This window comes from Amblyraja radiata, chromosome 26 (genome assembly GCF_010909765.2).
Source record: "Amblyraja radiata isolate CabotCenter1 chromosome 26, sAmbRad1.1.pri, whole genome shotgun sequence".
NCBI classification, from domain to species: domain Eukaryota; kingdom Metazoa; phylum Chordata; class Chondrichthyes; order Rajiformes; family Rajidae; genus Amblyraja; species Amblyraja radiata.
The window spans coordinates 6449412-6471325 of record NC_045981.1 but is presented as its reverse complement, the minus strand read 5'-3'; the positions used below and the strand labels follow the sequence as shown (position 1 = coordinate 6471325).

Below are 21914 nucleotides of genomic sequence, written 5' to 3'. Positions count from 1 at the left end.
ATTTTCTTGTGTATACAGTCTTGCAAAGCTGTAGCACAGGACTGCATACTCAGAAGATAAAGAAAAAGTAGCAGCAGGAATAGGCCTCGAGGCTCATTAAGCCTGCTCCGCAGTCCAATATGATTACGGCTAATCTATGCTGGCCTCAACTCATTTTCTGTGCCAGCTCCCCATTATTTGTAAAACAGAGGAAGTAACATTAGAACCCTCACGTTGCCAGGTGAGGAGGGGGCTGTGGGCCCCCAGCAGGACCAAAAACAAGACTTGTCAAAGGGCGGATGAGCTTCTAGCGAGCCAACAGCCATCCACACTTCAGTAGAAGTTGCGATCACTGTGGTACATAGCATTGTAAGGAATGATGATAAAGCATGCACACCAAAATCCTGTACTTCCAGCGGCGGAAGTCCGCAGGAACTGGAGGACAGAGATGTGTGGTCCGTCTGTCACCGTTCCCGTTGGAAACCAGCACCACTGCGTCACTAATGTTTTCAACAATGATAAATGCATCCTCCACATCCAATTATGGTGAAATAAAATCCTCATCGAAGGAGAACAAACCATGATTGTTCTCAATGAAGATGCAGACCATCAATGAGGACTGAAGCATTTGGGAACATCTCCTGTGAGGGATGATAACTGGATGATGCACCTTGACCTCCTTCTGGAATTCTTGGAATCACAGACACCAGTCTTCAGCAATCTTAATTCACTCCAAGAGATATAATGAAACCTCTGAGTGCAATGGATGTAGCAAAAGCTCTAGCCTCAACAATATCTCAACAGTAGTGGCTCGAAGGGCCGAATGGCCTACTCCTGCACCTATTTTCTATGTTTCTATGACACAAATAGACACAGTCGTAAAGAGGGTTTATGGTATGCTTGCCTTCATTGATTGGGGCATTAAGTGTGACTCAGGGAGTCACGTTGCAGCTGTATAGGACATTGGTTAAGCTGCATTAGGAGTTTTGGGTGCAGTTGTGGTCGCTCCATTACACAACAGATGTGGAGGCATTGGAGAGGATACAGATGAGGTTTACTGGAATGCTGCCTGAATTAGAGGGCATTAGCTTTAAGGAGTGGCCTGACAAACTTGGATTGTCTTCTCTGTAACACTGGAGCCTAAGGAGAGACCTGACCTGACCTGACCTGAAAATCATGAAAAACAAAAATAGGTAGACAGTCAGAACCTGGACTGTTTCCTGGAATGGCCTGCCAGCAGTGATGGTAGAGGCATTTAAGAAGCTTTTGCATAGGCACATGTATATGCAGGGAGTAGAAATGCATGGATCACATGCAGGCAGAACAGGTTAGTTGGCACAGTTTTGCACAGACATTGTAGACTAAATGGCCTGTTCCGAGCTGTACTGTCTGTTCTATGTTCTAGTCAATCATAAACAAAATAAAGAAGGATGTGCTTCCATTTACAAAGCTGTCTATTTATATCTCACTCAATCTACTTTCTACTGTATGATATTTTCAAAATTAATATGCATCTGAGAAATGTAAAATTTATATTATAAATAAACTGTTAAACATTATATATTGATCTTTTATTCCCATACATTTGTGATCTTTATCACCCACAAGAACATAAGCAGAATTGGGGAATGGATATGTGAATTCTAAACATATTTGTCCCTGCCAAGATAGCAGACAGTTATTTTAAAGGTTCTCTGACGGAAGAGTTAAAACATTGGACTTATCATGTGTCAGTTTTACATTTTTAACTTGTATGGACAAACGCGAATGGTGAATAAATGAATGGTAAAGAATTCCAAAGCAAATTACTGACTGTGCTTCTCTAATTATAGCCTGATATTGGACGACCAGCTGATGCAGGTATACTATATATGGGAAATGAGCCCGCTGTGCTAACAAATAACAACAGTATATATAAGTTGCCAGAGAACACACAGAGCTGCTGGTGTCCAACCATCGGGGTAAGTTTCCAGCTGACTTCATCTATTTTTTTCAGTAATAAACACATCGTTATGTAAAACGTTACTTAATAACAGAAAAAAATAATCCAGTAATCTGCCTCGCGTATAACCCAAATGATGTAAATGTATATTTAAATCACAGGCAAAGAAGAAAATGAATTTACCTATTGTGTTTTGATTTTGTTAGAATTGGCGTGGAGGATTTTATTTTACGAAGGATTGATAAAGGTAAGGAGACACGAGAGAGAGAGACTGCCGATATTGTAGTCTGGAGCAACAATCTGAAGGGCTAACTCGGAGGGTCGAGCAGCATTTGTGCGGGAATGGAATGTGGATGTTTCTAAACGTCGATGGTAGACAAAAGTGCTGGAGAAAGCGAGTGTGGAGCGAGGGAAATAGGCAACGTTTCTGGCCGAAACCCTTCTAAACGTCGATAGTTCCTTTACGCACAGATGTTGCTCGACCCACTGATAAAGGTAATACGATAAAAACAAGCAAGTGCTTCTTTTAGAAAACCAATAAGAAAAGTTTAATTTTCCTGTGAATCAGGTTGTGTTGAATGTGTGGTTTTGCGTTCAGACCCATGAGGTTACATTCAGTTATCTGCTGAGCACTTCAATCATTCCGCTTGTTATTCGAAGCCGCATCGCAAGCGGCTGTTCAGCTCCCGAAAGAACGTTATTGTACATCTATGATATATAAATATGACACACATTCCATGCGACTGCGACACGACAATCCGCACTTCCCTTAATTCCAAATAAATGTTGTTTCATGTGATTGAAACATAATATGCCTAGGATCAGCTACTTATCATTCTGAACACGCCGAACAAATAAATATTGGATGATAAAGATATGTAAACATGGTGCTTCCGAAATGTTGATCTCATATTCTTCCTCTTAAAATAAAATTATAACCCATCAATTTTGCCATGGTATGGAAGCCACGAGAAAAAAATATGCGTATCATATTTTTAAATTGAGAAAACGCCACTAATTAGGTTTCCATGGGTAACTAACATAGTTCGTCGAGGCTTAATGAAGTCAAGGAGAAACTGTATTTTCTAATCTGCTATCAAACATATCAATAACGTGATTAATTCAAGGATCTAAATGCAAGAAATAGTAAAGGATACAAATTATACTGTAGCACATTAAGGTAAAATATTGTTACATTTATGCATACTACAGGGGGATCAGTCAAAAGTTATTAAAAATGCTTCTTTTAAAAAGTTAATTCAGTGCGATGCTGCAGTTTAAAGAAAAGATGAATTATGTATTCCTGTCGACATGTAATACCATGAAGTATGCTGATACTATTTAGTATCAAATGATTGGGATGTTCCTTGTGTGATCCAGCAATAGACCGAAGCCATGGGGGATGCGGAGATGGCAGTGTTTGGAGTGGCGGCGTCGTTTTTACGGAAGACTGATAAAGAAAGGCTTGAAGCTCAGAACCGACCTTTCGATGCCAAAACCTCCTGCTATGTCCACGATCCCAAAGAACTGTACGTGAAGGGAACCATCAAGAGCAAGGAGGGTGGCAAAGCCACCGTGGAGACCTTATTAGACAAGGAGGTCGGTTAAATTGTTCTGAAAAAAATGTTGGCCTAACAAACCAACGCTTGATTTAATATAACACGTGATTGATGTCTGTTGATCTTTCAGACCGTAACTGTCAAGGACGACCAGGTCTACCCAATGAACCCTCCAAAATACGATAAAATAGAGGACATGGCCATGTTGACCCATCTGAACGAGGCATCCGTGTTGTATAACCTCAAAGAGCGTTATGCAGCCTGGATGATCTACGTAAGTACAATAATTTGAGATGATGATGATCAGATGTGGAAGAAGTTGGAGGAATTCAGAGTCAAGTAGCAACTGCGGAGGTGAAGGGATTGTCCACGTTTATGCCTCTGCCTCTCAACCTGAAATATCCACCATCCCTTTGCCTCCACAGATGCTACTCGACTCACTGAGTTTCTCCAACAGCTTTCTTTTTCCCTCCAGATTCTAATATCTACAGACTCTTGTGTCTCCAGTTTGACAAAGTTTCTGCACATGCTGTTATGCTCCCGTATTCTATGGCTCTATTTACAAAGCCAAGGGATGCACATATTATGATTTCACAGACGTATACAGCACAGAAACAGGTCTGTTGGCCCGACACATCCTTGCTGACCAAGATGTCGATTGGCATTTGCCATGTCTCTGGCCCATATCCTTCTAAGCCTTTTCTATCAATGTACCTGTCCAAACGACTTTTAAAGATTGTAATTGTCTTTAACGCCACAGCTTCCTCTGCCAGCTGGTTCCCTAGACCCACCATCTGTGTGAAAAACCTGCCCCTACCTTTTAAACTCCCCCCCTCTCATCCTAAACCTATGTCCTCTGGTTTTATACTTTGCCTCTCTTGGAAATAGATTGTAACCATTCATGTTGTCTTTGTCCCTCCTTGTTGTATATAACTCTATAACATCACTCTTCAACTTCCTCGGAAAAATGTCCCAGCCTATCTAGTTTTTCATTATAACTCAAGCCCTCCAGCCTGCTAACATCCTCCTGAATCATTTCTGGACCCTTTTCTGTCTAGTGACCAGAATGGTGCAGAATACTCCAGGAGAGGTTTAACCAATAACTTGTACTGTTGCAACATAATATCACATTTCATGTACTCAATGCCCTGACCAATGAAGATAAGTGTGACAAGTACCTTCTTCACCATCTTGTCTACCTGTGTCATCACTCTCAGTGAACTATGTACCTGTACAAGATCCCCTAGACATCTAGATCCACTTGTAATCTTAAATAATTTTCATCACTCTCCATTGCACCAACAGATTTGGTGTCATCCACAAATTTACTAATCGTGTTACCAATATTGTTATCTATACTGTATTAATGAGCTGGATGACAAACAATGGGGGTCAGCACCTGTACCTATGGCACTCCAATGGTCTGACTTGATAAACAACGCTCCACTACCAATGACACCTTCCATCAAGCAGATTTTGCATTCACTTGGCTACCTCATCCTGGATCCCAAGTGATCTAACTATCCAAACTAACATACCACGGGGTCCTTGTGAAAGGTCCATGCAGCCAACATCCACTGCTTTGCCCTCATCAATCTTCTTTGTTCTCTTTTCAAAAAACATAATTACATTTGTGTCACATTATTTCCCATATGCAACACCCTACTGACTACCCCAATCAGAGTTTGCCTTTCCCAAGGCTGGTAGATCCCGTCCCTCAGACTCATCTCCATTAATGATGCTTTCCATTAATGATGTTAAGCTCACTGGCATAGCTTGGTCACATGGCCCTTCTTAAATAAAGGAACATTAGCCATCCTCCATTCTTCCAGTATCTCACCTGATGCAAAGATCTCTGTCAGAACTTCTGCAATTTATTTCCTAGCTTCCCACAATGTGCAAGGGCACACTTGATCAGGCCCAGGGATCCATCACTTAATATACCCACAGCCAGCCAGCATCTCCTCTGTTGTAATGTGGATATGTCACAATATTTCATTATTATTTTCCCTTAATTCCTTAGCTTTCACGAGTTTCTCCATGTAAAATTGCGGATGAGAAATATTGAGTTAACACCTCACCCATCTCCTGTGGCTCCATGCATTAAAGATGAATACCTTTTAAAACATACTGTACTTTAACACAGAGGGGAGCCATACAGTCCACCAAATTCATGCTGCTCCAATGTCAACCCATTCTCATCATTATTTTCATGTCACTTATTCTATTCATGTGCACATCAATTTCTACAAATTCTCCTGAACCCAACTACACTAGGGAAGGGGGTAATATACAGTGCCAACTAAAACCTCCAATACATCCTTGGAATGTAGGAGGAAACTGGGGCACTTGGGGTACCGCACTTAGTCACGCGGAAAATATTTGAACACCACATACACAAGATCAGGGTTATACACGGAACCTGGCCGTTGTACGGCAACAATGATAACTGCTGCGCCACCCTCTGCCAACTTCAATAAAACAAGATCCCCTAGACGTCTTTCTTCCTGCAACACTTTTTGATTGCAAAATAACAATGAAAAGCGCTAATTCATGACTGTGAACATCTTCTCTGCCTGTAGACCTACTCTGGGTTGTTCTGTGTCACCGTGAACCCCTACAAGTGGTTGCCCGTGTACAACACAGAAGTCGTGAATGGATACAGGGGAAAGAAGCGTCAGGAAGCTCCACCCCACATCTTCTCCATCTCCGACAGCGCTTATCAGGCCATGTCAACTGGTAAAGAGAGTTCCATTTTCCCTAGTATGGTACTGCGATTTTGATTTCTTTAAATTAGAATCATGGCACAAATTCATACATAATTTTTCATTTGACTTACAGACCGGGAAAACCAGTCTATCTTGATCACGTAAGTGTTGTACTTTCTGGTTACCCTTTTAAACCATTTTATTGCTTGTGGGGTAATTGCTGCTTTCTTCACGATACACTGTCACCTCCTCCAGCGGAGAATCCGGGGCGGGGAAGACGGTGAACACGAAACGTGTCATCCAGTACTTCGCAGTGGTTGCAGCTGTCAGTGACGTGGGCAAGAAGAAGGAGGCACAAGCAGCATCCGGCAAGGTAGGGTCAGAAGCGACTTCAGACATTCGGAAACTTCTCATGGCTTAGTTGGAATTCATTTCTTCACTTAGTCAATTCTCCAACTCAGGGTGAGCAAATGTATTTTTACAGGGGACCCTGGAAGATCAAATCATCCAGGCTAACCCACTGCTGGAAGCCTTCGGAAATGCCAAAACTATGAGAAATGACAATTCGTCTCGCTTCGTAAGTCCCTTGAAACTTTCCTACGTTACACATCGTAATGCTAAATCTGGTGGCTATCCAATTTAACATTGGAACGGTTTCAATAACATATTATGCTCGCTCTCTATTAGTGTTTCATCTCTGACTTGAATAACCTTTCACATTAAGGGTAAATTCATCAGGATTCACTTCGGTACCACTGGGAAGCTGTCTTCTGCTGACATTGAAACATGTAAGTAGAGCAGATGTAGAAATGCAAACTTTGGTTACTATTCAAATAGTTGGCACGTTGACTTGGTCTTTGAATTAAATCTACATTTCCACGTGTCTCCCCAGATCTACTGGAAAAATCCAGAGTGACATTCCAGCTGAAAGCTGAAAGAAGTTACCACATTTTCTATCAGATGATGACCAATCACAAACCAGGAATCGCTGGTAAGATTCAAAGATTTGGAAAGTTGACGCCTTAATTTGCCCATGTTCTATTATTGCTGGAACTAGAGGTCATAGCCTCTGAATTGAAGGAGGTTCCTTTAGGATGGAGATGAGGAGGGATTTCTTTAGTCAGAAGGTGGTGAATCTGTGGAATTCTTTGCCACAGAAGGTTGTCAGGGGTAAATCAATGGATATTTTTAAGGCAGACATAGATTGAAGAAGGGTCTTGCCCCGACACATCACCCATTCCATCTATCCAAAGGTGCTGCCTGTCCCACCGAGTTACTCCAGCATTTTGTGTCTATTTTAGATAGATTCTTGATTAGTATGGGTGTCAGGGGTTATGGGGAGTAGGCAGGAGAATGGGGTTGGTTGGGAGAGATAGATCAGCCATGAATAAATGGCGGTGTAGACCTGATGGGCCAAATGGCCTAATTCTGCTCCTATCACTTATGACCTTATGACCTAAATGCGAGAAAGGTTTCTTTCAATAGATTTCAATATATTATTCTTTGCAATTTTATTTTCCATCTCAGCCTCTAAGTGGACGAATATAAATGAAATTGCAGTTGTCGCTTAAATATAATATTATTTCTTTCTTTTTATTCAATTTCATTTTATTTGTATCTTATATTGTCTAATCTACGGTATCTATGTAGTGTTTTACTATAACTTAAACCTTGACAAGTTGCTTGAATGGAAGTGAGAAAATTGAATTATATTGTTGGATTACATGCTGCCGTTCATTTGATTAATCGCATATCCACCAACAGAGCATTTTGCTTTCAACAGAGTCTTGTCTCATTACCACAAACCCCTATGATTACTCATTCGTCAGCCAGGGTGAGATCAGTGTTGCCAGTATTGATGATAAAGAGGAACTGCTGGCAACCGATGTGAGTATCTACTACATACCATTATTTGTAGTTCCTATCCTGACTTGTGCATGTACATATTTCCACATTCACCATGTATAATCAATTAACTAAACAAACAAAGGATTGGATCAAGATGTTATAGAATAGCAAATGGAAGATAGTGAGAAAACTAACAAGGACCAGTTTGTCTGCATTCTCAAATATTGTCACTATCTGTGGAAATACTGGTGTGGTGAAGATATTTCCCTAGCTGTTATTATGAAGCTGAGTAAACATGATGTTCTTGGTCTTTTTGTTGGATGCTACATCTGTTGTTTGCATGTACAGACTGCCATCGATGTCCTGGGCTTCACCATTGATGAAAAGTGGGGCATCTACAAACTCACTGGAGCAGTAATGCACTTTGGAAACATGAGATTCAAGCTAAAGCAGCGTGAAGAGCAGGCGGAGCCTGACGGCACAGAAGGTATCCTGCGGAATGTCATTATTTACTCATGTTAAGATACTTGTAAATAATCTTCAATCTAATGCACAGTTTAGTTTTAAACCAAAGTCGAAACAATAATGAAGTGTTTTGCAACTTTATATTAGGCAAATACCCTGAGAGTATTGTCTGTGGGTTCCTGTGTTTGTGCTTAGCTGTATATTTTTGGTTAGGGTATGAAAACTCTTTATCCAGTTAGACAACAGAAAAAAAGAGAAAAATCATTATAAATTATTTTCACTCACTGAGTACGGTTGGAAAATAAATGGGCATATACACTAGCAAATTTGGTATATCCCTTTAATACCTCTAACATGCAAGATTTTCCTTTTCTATGTGTTAGATGCCGACAAAGTTGCCTATCTAACTGGCCTCAACTCAGCAGATTTACTAAAGGCATTGTGCTATCCACGAGTAAAGGTTGGCAATGAATTTGTGACCAAAGGGCAGACGGTTCAACAGGTACAGTTACCAGAAATTATAGTAAAATGTGCCTGTAAATAATTAGAACAGTTGGCTTTCAGTTATTGACCAAATTGTATCATTTAGGTCTACAACTCAGTTGGTGCTCTTGCCAAGTCCATTTTTGAGAAAATGTTCTTATGGATGGTGGTCCGTATCAATCAACAACTGGACACAAAGCAGGCCAGACAGTATTTCATTGGTGTGCTGGACATCGCTGGTTTTGAAATTTTTGATGTAAGGATCAGAAAAAAATATTGATTTAGGTTTTTTTTTATAAAGAGGCAATTAAATTAAACTATAATTTGCAATATATTCATGCAGTACAACAGCTTGGAGCAGTTATGTATCAACTTCACAAATGAGAAACTGCAGCAGTTCTTCAACCACCACATGTTTGTTCTGGAACAAGAGGAGTACAAGAAAGAAGGAATTGAATGGGAATTCATTGACTTTGGAATGGATCTGGCTGCTTGCATTGAACTCATTGAGAAGGTAGGCATCATCAAACAATACAGAAATAAAGTTTAACATTTATGTAACATGGAGTTATCAATGCTGCTAACTCACAAATAAATATGTTGTGATCCACACAGCCCATGGGTATCTTCTCAATTCTCGAGGAGGAGTGTATGTTCCCCAAGGCCTCAGACACTACTTTCAAGAGTAAGCTGTACGATCAGCATCTTGGAAAGTCAAACAACTTCCAGAAGCCCAAGCCAGTCAAAGGAAAGCCTGAAGCTCACTTCTCACTGGTCCATTACGCTGGCACTGTGGACTACAACATTTCTGGCTGGCTGGATAAGAATAAGGATCCACTGAATGAAACTGTAACTGGGCTCTTCCAGAAGTCATCAGTGAAACTCTTGGGTGTTCTCTACGTTGCATCCCCTGAAGGTAAATCTCTTCTAAATACCATTGTCAGGAATGCTTTGAACTGGTTTTGCTCTTTAGCTAATCTTAATCTGTTGGGAACAATCACACTTGTTGTTTCTTTGTAGAAATTGGCAAGAAAGCAGGCAAAAAGAAGGGTGGTTCATTCCAGACAGTGTCTGCTCTATTTAGGGTAAGATATTCCCTTGCACATACATTGTCACTGCATACTGAATTACATTTTAATAACTTGCAAATTATTGATTGAAATGCATAAACTATTGTCTCATTTTGTAATTGCCTTTGTTGGTCCATTGTTCACTCACAGGAAAACCTGGGCAAGCTGATGGCTACCCTGAGAACCACACATCCACATTTTGTGCGATGTATCATTCCCAATGAGACAAAGACACCAGGCAAGTCGTAGTTCCATCTATCCAGTCAATGTGTCATAGAAAATTATTTTGTGTTCTATTTTATTCTTTTAAATAATTATGTTGTAAACACCAGGTGCTATGGAAAATCGCCTTGTCATACATCAATTGAGATGCAATGGTGTGTTGGAAGGTATCAGAATTTGCAGAAAAGGATTCCCAAGCAGAATCATCTACGGAGACTTCAAGCAAAGGTGAAATATCTCAAAAACTACATTTCCCTTTTCTATCCAAACAAATTGTTCAACATTTTTAGTTCAAAAGAAAATCAGCTGTTAACACATATAAAACTCTAATGCAACAGATACAGAATTCTAAATGCAAGTGCCATCCCTGAAGGTCAGTTCATTGATAGCAAGAAGGCATCTGAGAAGTTATTGGGATCCATTGATGTAGATCATACCCAGTACAAGTTTGGACACACTAAGGTAATTATGTTGAAATTATAACTTTCTTCATGAGTAATAATATGGTGATGAATTGTGAACAGAGTTTCAAATGTAATTTTAGAAACAAATGAATTGATATACATCGATGATAATCTGTAACTTAATGTATGGAGCAACTTCAACCCGATTCAAACCTAATCCATTAGGACAGCATTGCAAAATGCATGTGTTATTCTAATTTTCTGATGTAATTATGAGTAGGATAACAAATTAAATTGTGCTTCCAAAATGAGTTATGTTTAGACAATCAAACATCAAAACCAATCACTTAATTTGTTTAAGGTGTTCTTCAAGGCGGGTCTCTTAGGTACGCTTGAAGAGATGAGAGATGATAAGTTGGCACAGCTCATTACCCGCACTCAAGCTATGTGCCGTGGCTTTTTAATGAGGGTTGAATTTACGAGAATGATGGAAAGGAGGTAAATAATCCTTTTCAAATATCTAACAATATATTTGCACATAAACAGATTTTGTACATGAATATAGTATTTTACTCTTTAAACAGAATATTGCTCTAATCTTTGTTCATTTTACCATGGCCTTTAGGGAAGCACTGTATACTCTACAGTACAACATCCGTACATTCACCAATGTCAAACACTGGCCATGGATGCAACTGTACTTCAAGATCAAACCTCTCCTGAAGAGTGCTGAAACTGAAAAGGAAATGGCAAACATGAAAGATGAGTTTGAGAAAACTAAGGAGGCACTTGCCAAATCTGAAGCACGGAAGAAGGAATTAGAAGAGAAAATGGTGGCTCTTGTGCAAGAAAAGAATGATCTCCTACTTCAAGTCCAATCGGTACCTACATTGGCTATCTTTGCATGGTTATACATGTATACAAAACACATGGCCTGGTATAATTCATTGTATCATTTTATTGCAGGAAGGTGAAACTCTGGCAGATGCAGAAGAAAGATGTGAGGGGTTGATTAAAAATAAGATTCAACTAGAGGCGAAAATGAAGGAAGCTAATGAAAGATTGGAAGATGAAGAGGAGATGAATGCTGAGCTGACAGCTAAGAAAAGGAAACTGGAGGATGAGTGCTCAGAACTGAAAAAAGATATTGATGACTTGGAGCTCACATTAGCCAAAGTTGAAAAAGAAAAACATGCCACTGAGAATAAGGTATTAAACAGTGATTTTGATGTCTGATGTCTAATTAATCTCCAAGAAGATATTCATTTCTACTGATTACATATCATCGAATTATTCCATTCTTTTTATTTGCTGCTTAGGTTAAAAACCTCACTGAAGAGATGGCCAATCTTGATGAAAGTATTGTTAAGTTAACCAAGGAAAAGAAAGCTCTCCAGGAGGCCCACCAGCAGACCTTGGACGATCTGCAGGCTGAGGAAGACAAAGTCAACACTCTGACCAAAACAAAGACTAAGTTGGAACAACAAGTTGATGATGTGAGTATATTAGAACATAACCAAATCAAATATTTATTTTAATGATTATCATTGTTTGAGGTCAGTTCTAATAAAACATACTGTTTCTTAAAAAGCTTGAAGGTTCTCTGGAGCAGGAGAAGAAGCTCCGCATGGATCTGGAGCGTGCTAAGAGAAAGCTTGAAGGTGATTTGAAGCTGTCTCAAGAAATAACAATGGACTTGGAGAATGACAGGCAGCAACTGGATGAGAAACTAAAGAAGTCAGTATTTAAAATTATGAACAAATTCTTATTTTGTTCATAATCCACTGTTTAAAATTATATTCCAATTGTCACGCTGATGTCTTGCAAAATATATTTTATCGACGTTGACACTTAGTTCTGTGCAAGGAACTTACATTAGCTTGCACCTCTGTGACTCAGACAACCTTTCATTATTTAAATGAAAAAACTCTTCAAATAAATTTAAAGTTTATTTTAAGTATCCGTTAATTATCCTATAACTATCTCTTCAGAATGTCAGCGAGAATATGTCCCGTTAAATTACTATTATAACTGAATTCTTCCTTTTCATTATTAAAGGAAGGAGTTTGAAATCAGCCAGCTTCTAAGCAAAGTTGAAGATGAGCAGGCTATGGCTTCCCAACTGCACAAAAAGATTAAAGAATTACAGGTGATGGATAAGTCCAGTAAAATTATCAATGCCTTTCAGTGAAAGTCATGCACATGAATTGATACTACTGGTTCCATGATTATAACCAATGCATATTTATATTAAGGCTCGTATTGAGGAGCTTGAGGAAGAAATTGAAGCTGAACGTGCCTCTCGCGCTAAGACTGAGAAACAGAGAGCCGATCTTTCTCGGGAACTTGAAGAGATCAGTGAGCGACTGGAAGAAGCTGGTGGGGCAACTTCAGTTCAGATTGAAATGAACAAGAAACGAGAGGCAGAATTTCAGAAAATGCGCCGTGACCTGGAAGAATCCACCCTCCAGCACGAAGCCACAGCTGCTGCTCTTCGCAAGAAGCAGGCTGACAGCGTTGCAGAACTTGGGGAACAAATCGATAACCTGCAGCGGGTGAAGCAGAAGCTTGAGAAGGAAAAGAGTGAACTGAAGATGGAAATTGATGACCTCGCCAGCAACATGGAATCAGTGTCCAAAGCTAAGGTACGGTGATAGAGGACAATAAATACTACACTTTTATAGTTAACTTTGAATCACTGGTGTTGTTCAGTTGGTTTTGCTTCTCTTGAAAACTGGTTGCTTTGGTTTCAGGCAAACCTTGAGAAACTGTCCCGGAGCCTGGAGGACCAGGTCAGTGAAATGAAGACCAAACACGATGAACATCAACGGTTGATCAATGACTTATCAACTCATAAAGCACGTCTTACAACAGAAAATGGTATTGATCAGTTCTGTATTTGTTTTTTATCATGTAGAAAATGCTATCATACTTTCACTCACAGCCTCCTTTATTTCCAGGCGAGTTGAACCGCCAGGTGGAGGAGAAAGAGGCCTTTGTATCACAACTGACAAGAGGAAAACAAGGATATACCCAACAGCTTGAGGAACTGAAGAGGCAGCTGGAGGAAGAAACTAAGGTATCAAAATGAAACATTATAAAATATTACAATGCAAACCATGAATATCCAACAATAATATCCTTTCATTGTGACCAGAATCAGAAAGACAAGGTTGTTACTTTCTAATAATCACAACAATAGTAAATATAATTTAATTCATGCCACTCTGTAATCATTTCAGGCTAAGGGAGCCCTGGCCCATGCTCTGCAATCTTCCCGCCACGACTGTGACCTGCTCCGTGAACAATATGAAGAGGAGATGGAGGCAAAGGCTGAGCTCCAGCGTGGAATGTCCAAGGCCAACAGTGAAGTGGCTCAGTGGAGAACAAAATATGAAACTGATGCAATCCAGCGCACAGAGGAACTGGAAGAAGCCAAGTATGTAACAAAGAGGAACCTATGTTCATGCAGCACATGCTGTCAAGGAGAATGTATGTTCTTCCAAAATTTCCTGTGAGATGGACATGATGATTTTGTGTTTTTCAGGAAAAAACTTGCTCAGCGTCTGCAAGATGCAGAGGAGCATATTGAGGTCGTGAACTCCAAATGTGCTTCACTGGAAAAGACTAAACAGAGACTACAGAATGAAGTGGAGGATCTGATGATAGATGTAGAGAGGGCAAATTCAGCAGCAGCAGCTCTGGACAAGAAACAAAAGAACTTTGACAAGGTAGGAGCTGGTTGTTGCGTTGTTTCTCTTTGCATGTCGTTCTGAAGGAAGTAACCAACATCATGTATTTCCATTTTAGCCAGGGACTGGCAAGCAGCTGGTAGTTTAATTTTATGTGACGATTTGTCCTCATTAATGACGACAAAAATACCTCCATGGAACCAAATTAATAACATTGATGTTTCTCAATGGATAGATTGTAGAGGTCCACGTGTTGGTAAACATTTTGTTTAATAATTATACGATACAGCCCCGTCGCTCAAGCGCGTGAACAAGAGATCAACTCCAACTCCAACCCCAACTGCCAATCCTTCAAATTCCAACCGCCTAACGGCCCGCCCCCCCTGACCCATTGATTGGTCGGCCCATCGAGTCCGACCATCGAAGGTTCGGGAGACAAGTGGCTTGACCACAAGATGGCGCCACAAGTTTATATTATTCTCTGCCTAAAGACTGGAGATTTGGTATCAATCAATCTTTAAGTTAAATTAGCAGGTTATTACGTGTAAATAGGTCATTAACTGCAGATCAGCCACAATGTAATAGAATGCCTCAACAATTGCAATACTTCAGATTTAAGAGATACTGTGTGTAACAGGCCTTTCAGTGCACTGATTATGCACTGGCCAGTGATCATCGCATAGCCTAGCAGTGTCCTACACACAGGGACATTTTATCAATGAGAGAAACCAATTAAACTACAAACATGTACGTCCTTGGAGTGTGGGAGGAAGGCAGTGCACTCGGAGAAAACCCATACGATCACAGGCAGAATGTACAAATAGCACCCATAGTCAGGATCAAACCCAGGTCACTGGCAAATCTACCGCTGCACCACTGTGCTGCCCAAACGGTCCAGAGATTTGGGCATTTCCTATGTGTGAAAATGCAATAACATCACATTAGATTTATTGAACATATTTAATTATTGGCGGCATGGTAGCACAGTGGTAGAGTTGCTGCCATATAGCGCTTGCAACGCCAAAGACCCGGGTTCGATCCGGGTTCTGTGTGTACGGAGTTTGTACATTCTCCCCGTGACCATGTGGGTTTCCTCCCACACTTCAAAGGCGTACAGGATAATTGGCTGGTCGGTGCAGACTCAGTGGGCCAAAGGACCGGTTTCCGCACAGTATCTCTAAACTAAACTAAATTAGTGAACACTTTTAATAGTGCGAAATAATAAACATTGTCCATGTACCATCCTAAGAAACAGTCCTTTCTCATCTGTTTACAAGTTTGTGTATGATATTATGTTGTGCAAGGCACCCTGGATGCTGGCAAAATATAAGGCCAATTTTCACATTGAAATCTAACTTTCATTCTCTGGCTATAATGCCTAATTTCTATTGAGATAGAAATTGAATTTGAGAATACATTTCTAACATTTACAATTGTACAATTAAGGTTCTAGCAGACTGGAAACAGAAGTATGAAGAGAGCCAGGCAGAACTAGAAGCATCTCTGAAGGAATCTCGTAGTTTGAGTACAGAAATCTTCAAAATGAAGAATGCATACGAGGAGTCTCTGGATCACCTTGAAACTCTTAAACGGGAGAACAAGAATCTACAACGTACGTTTAAAACCTCTCTCTTACTTAAGCATTTTAAATTGTTGGTACTATGAAAACGCTGCTTGTTTACCTTGGAATTAAACACCTATTTCAATTCCATTCTTGTTCAATGGCATTTATTCCCTCTGAATTTCCACAAACAGTGTAATATATGCTTGTAATTCTCTTGTAATCCAAGTTTTATCAACTCAAGATAGATTGAACTAACACTACCTTTTAAAAAACAGAGGAGATTTCTGATCTGTCTGAGCAACTGGGTGAAACTGGCAAGGCCCTCCATGAGATGGAAAAGGCAAAGAAGACAGCTGAGCAGGAAAAGAGTGAAATCCAGTCAGCATTGGAGGAGGCAGAGGTAAAGTTAACAGTTATTCCAACATTACATTTTAGAAATAGACATTTTAAACTATCATATATTATAAAGGAATCAACTTTTGCGACAACAATGTGCAAAATACTGAAAAACACAGTTAATCTCTCTCGTAGGCCTCTCTGGAACATGAGGAGAGCAAGATCCTCCGCATTCAGCTGGAACTGAACCAACTGAAATCTGAAGTTGACAGAAAGATTGCAGAGAAAGACGAGGAGATCGATCAGATGAAGAGGAACCACCAGAGAGTTGTGGACACAATGCAGAGCGCTTTGGAGGCTGAAGTCAGGAGCAGGAATGATGCCTTGAGAATCAAGAAGAAAATGGAGGGTGATCTAAATGAAATGGAGATTCAGCTGGGACATGCCAATCGCCAGGCTTTAGAAGCTCAAAAACATCTCAGAAATGTACAGGGCCAATTGAAGGTTTGTATGATGTGATAATGACTTCTAGTACACTGTTATTTTTAATGTTGTATGATTGTCAGTCAATTTTGTAAATATTGAATTTCTTCTTTCAGAACCTAATGTAAAATGCAAGATTTGTTATTTGCCAGATGAGTTAGATTTTTCAAGCTACTTATTGATGAAAAACAGCATATTACTACACCTGTTTCAAACACAAGATAAGCATTACAATGTACTGTAATACCTGGTAACAAAGCAATCTTGCATTATAAACAGGACACCCTGATACAGCTGGATGATGCCTGCAGAAGCCAGGAAGACTTGAAGGAGCAACTGGCCATGGTGGAGCGCAGAAGCGGCCTGCAACAGGCTGAGATTGAAGAAATGAGAGCTGCTCTGGAACAGACAGACCGAGCTCGCAAAATTGCTGAACAAGAGCTGATCGATGTCACTGAAAGAGTTCAGCTGCTGCACTCTCAGGTTAGTTCAGGTTTGTTAACCTGTATTAGCACCAGGTCTTGTTAACATTGCAGTGTCTTGAAGATACCAAGACAAATAATGCCTCTGCTGATCTTAAAATGGGGATCTCATAATTGTTTTTGCTTCAGTTTCTTGCTTGGCTACCAAGTTGGTTCTTGGGAAGAGATCTCCAGTGATAGGTGGCTACAGTTTGTTGCTCACTTTTCCTGCTGAGTTCCAACCTCAGGAATCCAGAACAGCAACCGATAATGATGCAATGCCAATTTAAACATATTATTGGATTTCCTCATCTCTCCACAACATGACTTCAGGCATCCAATATCCACTGGCATATGGAAAGCACCAGACTGATATCCATCTCCTTCTTTTGTTTGCCACTTCCTTCCTCAATATTTTTCATCCATACACAACTGCGCCTTACTGTGGATTAAAATTGAGATTGCAGTCATCTTTACTCCTGCAAAAATGAACTAGAAATTGTGTTTTCCTGCAGAATACAAGCCTCATCAATACTAGGAAGAAGCTGGATGCTGACTTGAATCATATCCAGTCTGAAATGGAAGAAACTATCCAAGAGGCAAGAAATGCTGATGAGAAAGCAAAGAAGGCTATCACTGATGTAAGTTAGAAGTCACCTTAACTATTTTTGCTTATAAAAGTTACCTCACTTAAATTACATTGATATTATTTGAGTGTGAATAATGATTTGCCCAATTGCCTCATATTGCAAGGCTGCCATGATGGCTGAAGAGCTGAAGAAGGAACAGGACACCAGTGCTCACCTTGAACGAATGAAGAAGAACCTCGAGCAGACAGTGAAGGACCTGCAGCTTCGCCTGGATGAGGCTGAGCAGCTGGCAATGAAAGGAGGAAAGAAACAGCTCCAGAAACTGGAGGCCAGGGTAAATATTGAGACAGTGTTACATTATATGCTACATTAATGAACCCTTTGGATATGATATTAATATTAAGTAATTGATCATTAATATAGGTGCGTGAGCTGGAAAATGAGCTGGAAGCCGAGCAAAAACGCGGAGCTGATGTCATTAAGGGTGTTCGCAAATATGAAAGAAGAGTCAAGGAACTGACTTATCAGGTATTGTACAGTCACTAATCAAGTGATGCACTTACTTTACCCAATGCTCTGGAAGGACAGCTCTAAACACAAAACCATATCTCCTCACAGCATACAGGCTGTCCCAACACCTTACAAGATTGCCTATTCTATGTGAGACCTTGATTGAGTTGTTAACTTTTCAATCTTGGTTGATTTAAGAATGCTTTTTGAATACCATGCATCTGGTCGGCACAGTACAGCTAATGTGAAGAACATTCTGAGGTTGTATAGATCACCAACTTTTGAATCATTCGTATTAAAAACACTTTCTCATCAACTATTAGAGGGAGGCTCCTGCATTTAATTAAGGCAGGAAATTTCAAAGTCATTCTCATGATAAAACGAGCATTAAAGGTGATGAGCAGGTGACGGAGGCAGTGATGAAGATAGTGGAGCACTGAGAAGGTAACAATGTAACATTGCAGGGGGAGCAAACGAGTCAGAAAGAACTAGGATAGATATCTTTAAAAATGTGACATAATGATGCAAGAATGTTAAAAGATCATGATAAATGTTGCTTTGTTTGCAATGTTCAGTCAGAGGAAGACAGAAAGAATATCCTGAGACTACAGGACCTGGTTGACAAGCTGCAGATGAAGGTTAAGGCCTACAAGAGACAATCAGAGGAGACTGTAAGTAACCAATTATAATCTAAACTTTTCAAGAAAATGACAACTCATTACATTTTGACATTTTTTGTAATATTAAGAACAAATGTTCATAAGGCCATGTGAAAGGAGTAGAATTAGGCTGTTTGGCCCATTATGTCTACTCCGCCATTCAATCATGGCTGATCTATCGCTCCCTCTTAACCCCATTCTCCTGCCTTCTCCCTATAACCTCTGACACTAATCAAGAATTTATCTATCTCTGCCTTGAAAATATCCATTGACAAATGCTAACTCTACCTACATGAACAGGATGTTAGAAATACAAATCTATGTACACAAAGCAATGAAGTTAATCTGGTATATCAGGCCATCTCCATTAAATGTTCCAGAAGTTCTATCCTGTTTAATGAAAACACATTTGATTTATATGTTTCCAGTGATAACTTTGGATCATAACCTAAGAAGCTAAAGAATCTTTGTTTTTGTTTCTAACTAAACTCTTATTTGCACAAACATTTTGTTTTAAATAAGATGAATAGAAATTTCACAGCATTATAGTTGTATATTTATCATCCACACATTTGGATGACTTCTTTATATATTATAGATAGATAGTTTTTAATTGCCACACTAAATTGTGCTGAAAGTATAAATAATCACACAAGTTTAAAACTTACCTTGTTGGTTTAAACTTACCGCTGGACAGCGCAAAAAGCGAGTCAACGTAATGACGCGCCAAGTGGGATGACGGCCTTCTTCACGTAGTCACTCACGTGACTCCGAAGTAAAATCACACATGCTTTATTTTTTTATACCCTATTTGATATTGCAAACTGTGTCATTCCTTTGCAACTAATTTCCATCAGGCCCAGGCCTGGATGTGCTCTGTGACCAATAACCGATAACCATGTCTTCCGTATTAGAACATTCCAAAACAAATAACTCTCCTCACTTTAGTCCTAAAGTGATTCAAATCCTCTGCTCAATAGTTCTCATCTCTCCAGGAATGGAGAGTAGCCTCTCCACAACTACTTTACCAAATGTCTCAAGAATCTTAAACGTTTCAGAGATACCATCCCCTGTTCTTCTAAATTCCACAGAATGTAGGCAAGTTGTATGCAATATCTGCTCATATGACAACTCTCACAAGGAAATAATGAAAAGGGCAAGTGGAACGCTAGCTAGATAGGGGAATGGAGGACTTTTTATGTTACAGTTACACAAAACATCGAATAATGCACAACTGAGATCATGTGAACGGCTCTGGATGCTGCGTATTAGGAAGAAAATATTTCCTTTGGATGAGATTTACCAGAATGAGATTTACCAGAATGGCACCTGGACTTCGAGTGTTAAATTATGGGGAATTTTCCAAACTAGAATTCTATATCATGAAATCTCAAACACATAAACATTTCTATTACCTAATAATCCCCTCTTCCCACACAAACAAATGTTGGGTTTTGACAAATAATTTACACAAATAATTTAGTGATAGGTTCCTGCTCGCAATCTAATGATTTCTCACACTGTTTTCCCACAGGAGGAACAGGCCAACGTTCACCTGTCCAGGTTCAGGAAGGTCCAGCATGAACTGGAGGAAGCCGAGGAACGTGCCGACATTGCCGAGTCTCAAGTCAACAAACTTAGAACAAAAACCCGAGAAATTACTATCAAGGTATTGCACCCTAACAAATTATGGTGGCAATTATTTTAAATGCTACCATGTCAGTTGTCATAACACAAATATTATTTTACAAGCACTCTTTCATTGTATTAAATCAATAATTTGTTTTTCCTTTTTACCTATCAGAGCGCTGAAGAGTAGATGACAACTTGAAATGATCCAAAGAAGAAATCTACAAAATGTGTATTTCTTTGTAACATAGTTTTATAAATGTAGCAATATCAACAGAAATAAACGTGCAACACTAAAATGCCGCTTTGTCAGCTTGTGTTATTTAGATGATACAAAAATCAGAGCAGGATCGATGCGATGCATGGAAAACCTTCACAGGAAAACATTTTGCAAGCAAAATATTGGACAGAGAGCGAATTAGAATAATGCATATGAAATCTTTTTCAATCATGAATCAAGAATATCTATATCAGCATTGACATTATGGAGTGAAAATTAAACTGTTTCTCACACTTAGTCAAGACTTGTGTGCCCAGTGTCAGGCTTAAAATGACCTACAAACCTTATGAACACATTCTGGCTGTAGTGCCTATGCTACCTCCACTGGAAATTTTGACTCATTGTGCAGATTTCTAAGCCATTAATCTTGCCAACAGCAGCCTTAAATTCATTTTCCAGAGCTGGATTTAAGTGGCATTTCTTGAACAACTGAAGGGATCCTTTATTATTTCTTAAGGCTTAAAATATTTTATCTGGTTAAACATAAAACTTACCTTCTGTAGTAAGTCACCATTTTAGACTGCAGACAATTCAAGTAGAATGACCAGGATAGAACCAATACATTCCACAGTCCCTGCTACTTACAATTTCTGCAAGCGTACTTAAATAATAGATTGCTTCTTCATTGATATGTGCACTCACTTTGATTTGCTGAGCTCATGATTGAAAAATAGAGCAAAGTCTGAAGATTGAACAAGTTTCCAATGAGCAGTTGAATTGTCAAGATGTAGAAGACTATGGGACAAATTATGGTAAATGGATTAGTGGGGATAGGTAATCAATGTGCTGGCATGAACATGACGGGCTGAAGGTCTAGCTGGAGGCTCCTCAGGGAATTGTTGGCTACCTACTGTCAAGATTCCTGACTATGAATTATAACTCAAAAATGAGCTGCTGCGCAGATCCCAGCACATCTCACTTCCCCAACCCAATCTATCAGAAGCTGTACACGGGGTTTAGGGGTGGAATAGATATACAGCTTAGGGGCAGATCACAGACACAACTGTCAATAATTACCCTTTGCTTCCAG

The 21914-nt window shown here is 39.7% G+C and overlaps 1 protein-coding gene across 1 annotated transcript; it reads left to right on the top strand.

The window, feature by feature from the left end:
* The first annotated feature begins 1854 nt into the window (after positions 1-1854).
* Positions 1855-20903, top strand: LOC116987834 (myosin-4-like). Its single transcript, XM_033044090.1, has 41 exons — positions 1855-1940; positions 2128-2168; positions 3302-3520; positions 3611-3754; positions 6063-6219; positions 6322-6349; positions 6444-6561; positions 6673-6765; positions 6913-6976; positions 7081-7179; positions 7972-8075; positions 8385-8523; positions 8885-9003; positions 9091-9240; positions 9328-9498; positions 9600-9900; positions 10005-10069; positions 10205-10292; positions 10387-10504; positions 10615-10738; positions 11042-11178; positions 11306-11561; positions 11647-11889; positions 12000-12176; positions 12272-12417; positions 12739-12829; positions 12936-13325; positions 13434-13560; positions 13641-13759; positions 13923-14119; positions 14228-14411; positions 15819-15984; positions 16212-16336; positions 16468-16776; positions 17035-17238; positions 17732-17857; positions 17970-18140; positions 18230-18334; positions 18892-18987; positions 20510-20644; positions 20780-20903. Exons 3-41 carry the CDS (start codon positions 3317-3319, stop codon positions 20792-20794), a joined length of 5805 nt encoding a protein of 1934 aa, XP_032899981.1. The 5' UTR covers positions 1855-1940; positions 2128-2168; positions 3302-3316; the 3' UTR covers positions 20795-20903.
* Positions 20904-21914: the final 1011 nt, after the last annotated feature.

Coding starts and splice junctions, on each gene's coding strand:
- LOC116987834 (XM_033044090.1), top strand. CDS start 3,317: ATGGGGGATGCGGAGATGGCAGTGTTTGGAGTGGCGGCGTCGTTTTTA. Junction 13,326..13,433: donor AATCAGTGTCCAAAGCTAAG/GTACGGTGATAG, acceptor CTTTGGTTTCAG/GCAAACCTTGAGAAACTGTC. Junction 15,985..16,211: donor GGAGAACAAGAATCTACAAC/GTACGTTTAAAA, acceptor TTTAAAAAACAG/AGGAGATTTCTGATCTGTCT.